Raw genomic sequence first — 9,370 nt, 5'->3', positions numbered from 1 at the left:
ATGAATCATAACATGTGTATATATAGTAGACTAAACCCTAGACTAATAAACTTCTAGTACAAGTAGGAGACTTGACTTGCACACAAAGTAGAATTAAGCTTGGGCTTATGCTAATGAGCTAATATATCTTTAACATATATAAATGGCTAATTGTGCAGGATGTGCCCAATAATGGTGTTCTTGCCGTGCAGACACTGCGAAACAACATAATGGCATCGACCTAATTGGCTTCCACATTGATAATGCTTAGTTCAATCCTTGTTATTTTGATGACCAGTGGCAACCATGATAAACTAGCAAATCTTGTGTTTGGAGACAGAAGCGAGCTTGGCTTCTCCATAAAGTTCCTATCCATATTGGTGTGCTTCTTGGTTGCTTTCTTTTCCTACGTGCAGCCTATAAGGTACTACAGCCATGCAAGTAACCTCAACAATATTGTTCCCCATGAACATCACAATGCTTATGTTGCCAATACAGTGATTAAGAGAAGCTATTTCTGGTCTTTAAGATTACGTGCCTTCTACTTCGCCTTTCCTTTCTTTTTGTGGATCTTTGGTCCCATCCCTTTGTGCTTGTCCTGCGTCTTCCTTGTTATGTTGCTTTATTTCCAGGACTTCACATTTGATGAGCACTACATCGATGACAAAAACTTTCAAGATTATCGAAGAAGAACACTAGGAGAAGAACACAAGATGGATGACTCAATTGAGAGGGAAACTTGAAATTGGTCATTGATGGGTTTATAGCAAGTTCTTTTAGCTTTTCATAAAAAAAAAAAGAAAAAAAAAAAGAAAAAAAGAAAAAAAGAAAAAAAAAAGCAAGTTCTTTTAGCTTGTACTATAATTATGAATATGCATACTGTAATGAACATAAAATTTCACTTGATTTTCATTTTCATTTTCCCTAACTCTCTCTCTCTCTCTCTCTTTGATAAACACTGTGTCTTATCTAAGTTTAAATTTTCATTTTTAAGCTTTTTTTTTAATAATTATATTACAAATTATACCCTCTAATTCTTCGTAAAATCTAATTATGACTTTGGGAGGAAACTTTGATGAAGTGGATGCAATGACTATATGGAGTAAAATTTAAAATTATAGGACTGACTTGAATAAATTAAAAATCATAAGATTGAATTAAATTTTGAATAATATTAGAGAATGTAATTTTTAATTTAGCCTATAATTATATATCAAACAAAAGTGGAATAAGATGCAGGTTTTCAATCCGGTGCAATATTTCTAAATTACTTGCAAAAATTTTGAAAATTTTTTGTACTTTTAACACTTAACAATTTGAGATTAAAAATGTAACACCCGAGAATTCTAACATCAAGATTTTGAGGATTTAAATTGTATAATTTCAATAAACTATAGGTTAGACAAATTGGGATTGATTTCCTTTAATTTTTTCTTTTGTTTCAAGATTTCTAATCAAAAGATATATACTTAGGTCCTACAATGTGAGAAGTTATACTCTGCAACGGGTATATGTTACCTGTGTCTCACAACTGGTAGGTCCCACTAAAGGTGGGATCCACCAATTGTGAGACACCCGTTGCAAGGTGTATTTTTCCCTACCATGGAACTGCACCCTTTGTGAGAGTCCAGAACACTACCTAAGTTTTTTTACTACATTGACGGTCGATTTAGTAGAATGAATATATAGCCCAAAATTGACATGATTTTGGGCCTTAAGTTGAGGCCCATCATTAACGATGAAGAAGAAAATGTAATTATTTTTGGTGTCAAAGTGTCGTACGACATGTCGTTTTCGTTCAAATACCTAATATTATTGTTAGGGAATTATCGTTTGCGGTGAATCTCTCTTTGCCTTCGCAATTTCACTGCTTCGTCGATCAAATTGGTGAGTTTTCTTTAAATTTTTTTTTTTAAATTTTCGTTTTAGAGGAAAAAAAAAATTCTTTGTTTGGTTACTGGGAAAAGTTGCGAAAAGTAAACAGTTTGAGTTTAACATTTATTAGCAGTTGTTAGTATTTTTTTATTTATTTTGTGAATAATGTGGATTTTGAGTTTTAACGTTCAGTTTTTGTAGCTCACAGTTACAGCCAATGCTTTGTTTTAGGGATATTTGCATTTTTGTTTTTGTTTTAATTTTGATAAGAATATGAGTTACTCTTCTTGCTGAACAAATATTAGTAATTATTAAACTAAAAGAAATTGCCTTTGATTAGCTTTTTTTACTTCTAGGGGCGGTCCTAAACATTTTGGGGCCTAAGGCGAGAACTAAAAATGTATGTGTATGTGTATGTGTGTTTATGTATGTGTATGTGTATGAGTGTGTATGTGTATGTTTATATTTATGTGTATGTACGTGTGTGTTTATGTTTATGTTCATTTATATTTATGTATGTGTATATGTATATTTATGTTTATGTTATGTTTATGCATGTTTATGTATATGTGTATGTTTATGTATATTTATAAACATAAATATAAACATACACATATGCACATAAACATACATGAACACAAACACAAACAAATATACACAAAAACAAATAAATATAAACACACATTCACATAAACAAGCATAAACAAATATAAACAAAAAGTAAACCCACATAAACAAACAAACATAAACACACATACACATAAACACATACATAAACATAACATACATAGACAAACACATATACAAACTGAGAAAAATTAAACCCTCATATAGATGGGAAAAAATTGCAAATTAACACAAATTCTCAAACAATTTCGTCAGTTACTTTGATGTGCTAAATCGAGCCTTTATGTGTGTTTATATTTATATTTAAGTTTATGTTTGTGTATGTTTACGTTTATATGAGTTTATACATGTTTATGTGTATGTGTGTTTATGTTTATGTGTATGTATATTTATGTGTATGTGAATGTATGTTTATATGTATTTGTATGTGTATGTGTATGTGTATGTGTATGTGTTTATGCGTGCTTATATTTATGTATGTTTATATTTATGTGTATGTGTATGTGTATGTGTATGTTTCTTTGTCTTTTTCAGATTCAGGTGCAATACCTTGATGCAATTGTAATTAATAGTTGAGATTAAAAATTGAAAAAAAAAAAACTTTCAATCTCAACTATTAAATAAAATATATTAAAGGAGAGTTAAAAAGTTAAAAAAAAAAAGAGTAAAAAATGTAAAAAAAAAATACCTATGACAGTGCACCTGATCTCAGTTCGTCTTTCTTTTCTCACAGTTTTTCTTTTTTTCTTTTTTACGTGGTGCTTTGTTCTTCTTTCTTTTATTTCTCTTTATACGTCGCCTAGGTTGACATGAGAGGAGCGAGTGAAAGCCACGTCAAGAAAGGAAATCAAAGATTGTGCTGCCGAGCCAAAGACTATGAAAATCTCTTCCTCTCAACTCAGACAATCCTCTTAGGTGAAATTGTGGCTCATGAGACTTCACCGGATTATGATGTGTGATTTTTGGTTATTTATTTGAGATTATGAAGCAAATAGTTTTTATATTTTGCATACCCTTTCTATTTTCTGAAAACACTTTTCTGGGAAATACTATTTTTTTTTTTTTTTCTTTGCTTTCAGTCTATCATTCTTGCTTGTGGTATGTGTTTGATTAATTTGGATCTAAAATTAGTTCAACAAGATGATTCTTTTTCTAAAATATAATAACAAAACCAATATATGTTTTTTTAATGGTGGGTTCACTTTCAGTGTTTTTGTTTTGTGATTTTGGTTGTTTTGTGGGTTTTGTGCTTTGATTTCGGTGGGTGTGATTTGATTTGTGATTTGGTGGGCTTCTGGGTTTTTGTTGCGATTTGATTTTAGCTGGGTTTTGGCCGTGGTGGTGGTCGTGAATTGATTTTGGCTGGGTTTCGGCAGTGGTGCGTGGTTGGAGGTGATGAGCTTGAAAAACTCCGACCATGGAGGTTTAGAAGGAGAGCTTGGTGGTTAGCCATGCAGCACGGTGTGACGTGGGTTGAGGCAGAGAGAGGATGAGAGGGAAACAGGAGCGGCCCTAGACATTTTGNGTTTTTTTAATGGTGGGTTCACTTTCATTGTTTTTGTTTTGTGATTTTGGTTGTTTTGTGGGTTTTGTGCTTTGATTTCGGTGGGTGTGATTTGATTTGTGATTTGGTGGGCTTCTGGGTTTTTGTTGCGATTTGATTTTAGCTGGGTTTTGGCCGTGGTGGTGGTCGTGAATTGATTTTGGCTGGGTTTCGGCAGTGGTGCGTGGTTGGAGGTGATGAGCTTGAAAAACTCCGACCATGGAGGTTTAGAAGGAGAGCTTGGTGGTTAGCCATGCAACACGGTGTGACGTGGGTTGAGGCAGAGAGAGGATGAGAGGGAAACAGGAGCGGCCCTAGACATTTTGGGGCCTAAGGCGAGAACTAAAAATGGGGCTTTTTTTATACTTATATATTAATTAAATTAATGTTTATTTAATATTTTTATATTATATTTTTCATCATTATTTTCATTTTCTTCTAAATTATTTTGAAGTTCATTATCAAGATTTGTTGTATTGCAAAATTGGACTCATTTTCTTCTAAATTATTTTGGTGAATTTCTTGCTCATTTGTGATATTTTCATCTAAATTTTGTGTTATATTTTGTTTATCTATACTACTATTTAAGGGGCTTCCCTGTTTGGATTTTTATTTTTTTAGTTCAAAAATGTCCTTACACCCCTATAAGTAATTAGAGACAAAATTAAAGGGCAATTTGGTAAAAATGCAATTGGTAAAAATACAACTTTTAACTCCCACTAAAACATTGCCTAAAAAATTGGACCACTCTACTTGAGTTTTTTTTTTATTTTTAATTAAAAAAAAAAGAAGCTTCATTGCACATGCTACTGTTGATTTTCAAATTACTTTATTCACTTATAAATTAAATTCTCAAAATAAAAAATATATATATATATATATAATAAAACACAAGTTTTTTTTTTAGTTAAAAAAAAAAAGCCTCATCGCACATGCGCGTGTGCGATGAGGCTAGTTACTAATAACAAATTTATTTATTGATCCTTTTTGAGACTCAATTAATTATTTTTTCTTTTTTTAAGTTTTTCATATCCAGATGCATATTTTCTAGTAGACATTTCTAATCAAACAATATATTTATAAAGACTAAAATAAAAATAACTTTCAAGTGTAGAGCAAATGAGAAATAAAACCTGATTTATATAAAAACTATTGTTATAGTTTCACTGAACAATAATAATTTTTAGCAATCTCAACCTGCATAAATAAAAAAAAAAAAAAATTAAGCACAAACATAACAAAAATTTAAGCACAGCCATAACGCTGGTACAAGACTTATTAATAAGACCCACCCACCAAAAAAAAAAAAAAAAAAAAAAAAAAAAAAAAAAAAAAAAAAAAAAAAAAAAAAAAAAAAAAAACCTTGGAAGGCCCAAACTTAACGCCCAGTCCAGGGAGGGTCTAGGCAGCCATAATGATAAACTGATAAGTGGTAAATTACAAAACCAGCGAGGGAGGGCCCAAATACAAAGTTATCTTTAGTTCTTAACAAATAAAATGGAGTCCCCTAGGCTGTGCCCAAATATTTATAATTTTATACCTGATTCCTGAACCGGTGAGGTGAGCAGTTGAGACTTGAGAGAGGCGGAGAGAGGCTGAGGCGGTCCAGCTGGAGACTGGAGACTAGAGAGAAAGGTAAAATTTTTAGCCTAAGAGAAGGGCCGGCCCTGAGCCAAACTCTGCCTTAAGGGGTGAAAAGCCCCTCAATTACCCGGTAACGGGTTCTGACGTGTGGGGTCAGTTGCTCATAGGAGTTTAGTTTAACAGTGAGGATTGATTATTGTACAGTATGCTCATGCTCTGAGATGTGCAATGAATTTGAGTGTGAAGTTCTCTAGTGGAGTCAAACCTTTGAATTTTTTAATATGGTTTCATCATTCATGTTTGTTTGTTTGTTTGTTTGATTGTCCTGTAGAGAGGGCTTACACTACTACAGTTTTGTATCGTTTTTTATTTAACCATTTTGTTGAAGTTCCAAACCAGTGGAATTTCTGATCGTGTTTATTTTTATTTTTTTTGCCTACTAAACTTACTTTTTGATTTATTTGTTTAATCAATATTTGCATCAACAATCAATTCAGTGATAGCTCCATGATGTCTGTTCAAGGTTATTTGTTTTCTTCGTCTTAGAATTGCTCAATCCAAAATATATTTTGTAGGACTATTTCCTGTATACTTGTGGTAGATAATAGATTCTCTTCAACAATAACTTATTGGTTTTATTTAAAAAGAAAAAAAGAAGCTCTTTTGCTTTTCCATGCTGAATTGTGTTATCTTACAAATGTTGTGCCAGGTAGAGAATTATGGTGGGATTTAAAAATAGGTACATGATTGTGGAAGTTTTCTTGGATCCTAATAGAGATCTTGCTGCTCAAGATCCCATCATTATTACGCAATTTAATGTCTCAAAAGCAATCAAGGATAGCATTCTTGTAAACTTTGGAGAGTGTGGTCTTGCTTCATCCCTTGGATCCTTACAAGGTAAGTACCATATTTTACCTTTTCTCCTGTTTATGCAGACTTGCCTTTTACTTTCAATACAGTGTCACATCTTCAATTATCATTCAACTTGTGGTTTATGTGCAGTCAAGTATGTGAATCCCATCACAAAGCTTTGCATCATTAGAGCTTCAAGAGAAGAGTACCAAAAGGTTTGGTCTGCCATCACCATGGTTAGGAGCATTGGAAATTGCCCCGTTCTATGTAACTTGTTGGACCTAAGTGGTAAGTCAAACAACAGCAAGATGGATACTCTTTTGGCCTGCTGATAATGCTATATATATATATGTGTGTGTGTGTGTGTGTATATCTATATTTTAATATATGATTTATGCACATTTGAGTTTAGAAAAAATAAATCCATATGTTTTAAAATCTAACCAGGATACTGACCAGCATCGTTTTTCTATCACCGTTAAGTTTGAAGAATTTGTGAAAAAGCTTATAAACTTGGTTATATTTAAAAATGCAAAATGTGTTAAAGGTACTATGTAACCTATTCATAGCTTGCTGTTGGAATTTATTTATTCAAGCACCGCATTTATAAATTTCATGATGAGTCATAATTTCCTATAAGGAGTGCAATAATTTCCTAGTTGGATGATTACATGCTTTGTTTATCATAGTTTGCAATACTTCCATTACTTATATCACTTCACAATTACCATCACAAGGATGCAAACCTAATTTTATGTACTGCCATATTAAACTTCTCTGAAAATTTATTTGATTTTATCATCCATCAAAAAGGAATTTAATAATTTTTTTTCTTTGTACTAGGGAGTATAAAGGCTTGTAGAAATGCAGCGTTGAAGTGTGATGAGCTAAAATTTGAGCAGTACAAACTTCTTGTTGGGGCTTGTCTCTCAGCTGATGCCGCTCAGCAGATGCAAAATTGTCTTGATAAGATCAAAGTTTTGGAGCATTGAAAGTACTGCATCTGTGGTGACATGCTGCTTAGTCTGTTGTACAATGCCTTTTGGTGTCAAATTTCTTTGTCTTTCTGATTATGTATAGAGTCTTTCTCTAAATTATTGAGTGTTGTTTCTTTGCCTTTCAGTCAATTTTCCTGGAAGAGCTGAATCTCCTCTTCCCTGACACTTTGGGGCCAAAATTTATATATATAAAATTCCTTGAAGAGCTTATTTCTTATCCGATCTTACTTTCAAAAATATGCTAGAAATTGCTTTTTTATGCCATTTTACTTTTTTTTTTTGGCAAGGATTATCCTAATTTACTTGTTTCTTGTCAGTGATGTTCATGTTCTTCCTGATTTTCCTGAATCCTATGCCCCATGGGCATTAAGAAGTATATAAATTATGTTAGAAACCTCTTATTTAAAGTCCTCACGTGGTATGTGGAAGATGGTTGCAAAATCAATATTTAATTGGACAACCTGTCTGTTTCATTCAAGTTTTAGAACTTGTATACGAGCTTGGTAAGTCGTGGAATAAACCTTTATTAGACGCATTATTTTTTAGTTCTAGTTGTTGATTGGATTACAAGGATCCTAGTTTCCTTTTATGGCTATACGTGGCAATACTCAGTACTCACAGTCTGGAGGCAGTTTTATTAAGTCTGGCTACAATTGTTCTCATAGTGAATACTCTCACTTTTGTTCTCTTCAGCACAATTCTAATCTCCTCCTGTAAATTCTGGAGAGACATCAGGTCCTTAATTATCCTAAAAAATATTCATCTTTAACGGAAAGACTTATTCCCTGTAAGAACGGTGTTTATCCAAAGGAGGATGTACAACATGTCTAGAGGAGAAATAAGTCTTAGACAATCTGTTTTAGAGGTTACTTGTTGAAGCTCATCTGATTTGGTTAAATTTTTTACTCTTGATTTTGAGTTAATTAGTTCTCAAATTATAGTTTTTGTTTCCATGTAAAACCTCCTCGCACCTTCATTTCTATGGTCTCTATTATGTGGGCAATTGGGACTAGTAGAAACAAGGTTGTATATGATCTTTAGGGTTCTTCCTTGACTGCCAGTGGCTTGCTTGCTGCTGCTAGTGCTATAGATCACAACGAACATGTAGTATGGAAAGTTGGTAATGCAACAACTAAACCTTAGTCCCAAAACCTCCTAGACCTTAATTTCAAAACCTCCTAAACGTCAACCTAGCACAAGCACAAGCAGAGAAATTCTCCAATTTGTCCTACGTCAATTTGGTATCATAGATGAAATCCTGTAGTTCTTTTCTGAAACATTCTCCCCCAGCCACTTGACAAGATTTCTCATCCAAGATGGTCACCAATGTGTAACTAATCACAGGTATGGGTAAATTCCCCCTTTCTACACACGAGGTAATTATAGGGAAAAATTTCTTGGCTCTCATGACATGAGACTTTAGGAACCATGATCTAAAGTGCATTAAAATTTGCTGTCTTATACTACCTATACATCTAATTTTGTCTCATAATAACAATAAATCCAGCTGTAGACATAGAAACATCCACGATTATGTACGCATAATAAGCAAATGTTTTATAACAGCCATATACTACCAATATGGATAAACATCCCAGATTATATAAAATGACTGTTATAAAACTATTGCTTATCAATGATGTTTATATAATCTTGGATGTTTCTATGTATACAGCTGGGTTTATTGGTAGTATGAGACAGAAAATTAGAATAAACTTTGGTGGTTGGATGTATAGGTAGTACAAGACAGCAAATTAGAATGCACTTTGGATTATGGTTCCTAAAGTTTAATGAGATTCAAGGGATTTTTCTCATAAAATTACCTCGTTTGTAGAAAGGGAGAATTACACACACTCGGGGGAATAATCAAATGCTCAAAGAGCTCTCGCTTCGTACGTATAATTTGTATTGA

General features: G+C 32.8%; 2 protein-coding genes across 2 annotated transcripts; both read left to right on the top strand.

Annotated features, from left to right (window-relative positions):
* Nucleotides 1–242: 242 nt before the first annotated feature.
* LOC112011135 (uncharacterized) lies at nucleotides 243–722 on the top strand. The gene has a single exon (XM_065783109.1). It carries the CDS (start codon nucleotides 243–245, stop codon nucleotides 720–722), a length of 480 nt encoding a protein of 159 aa, XP_065639181.1.
* A 4,782-nt stretch (nucleotides 723–5,504) lies between these two features.
* LOC112011144 (probable ribonuclease P/MRP protein subunit POP5) lies at nucleotides 5,505–7,675 on the top strand. The gene is made up of 4 exons (XM_024043535.2): nucleotides 5,505–5,659; nucleotides 6,318–6,505; nucleotides 6,611–6,748; nucleotides 7,304–7,675. Exons 2-4 carry the CDS (start codon nucleotides 6,328–6,330, stop codon nucleotides 7,450–7,452), a joined length of 465 nt encoding a protein of 154 aa, XP_023899303.1. The 5' UTR covers nucleotides 5,505–5,659; nucleotides 6,318–6,327; the 3' UTR covers nucleotides 7,453–7,675.
* The last annotated feature ends 1,695 nt before the right edge of the window (nucleotides 7,676–9,370 follow it).

Source organism: Quercus suber, unplaced genomic scaffold (genome assembly GCF_002906115.3).
Source record: "Quercus suber isolate HL8 unplaced genomic scaffold, Cork oak 2.0 scaffold_329, whole genome shotgun sequence".
NCBI classification, from domain to species: Eukaryota; Viridiplantae; Streptophyta; class Magnoliopsida; order Fagales; family Fagaceae; genus Quercus; species Quercus suber.
This window is presented reverse-complemented; position numbering and strand designations above follow the sequence as displayed.

Bases quoted from the DNA above. Each gene is read 5' to 3' on its own strand.
- LOC112011135 (XM_065783109.1), top strand. From the start codon at position 243: ATGCTTAGTTCAATCCTTGTTATTTTGATGACCAGTGGCAACCATGAT.
- LOC112011144 (XM_024043535.2), top strand. From the start codon at position 6,328: ATGGTGGGATTTAAAAATAGGTACATGATTGTGGAAGTTTTCTTGGAT. The intron at 6,506-6,610 runs GTAAGTACCATA...GTTTATGTGCAG, and splicing joins ATCCCTTGGATCCTTACAAG to TCAAGTATGTGAATCCCATC. The intron at 6,749-7,303 runs GTAAGTCAAACA...TCTTTGTACTAG, and splicing joins TAACTTGTTGGACCTAAGTG to GGAGTATAAAGGCTTGTAGA.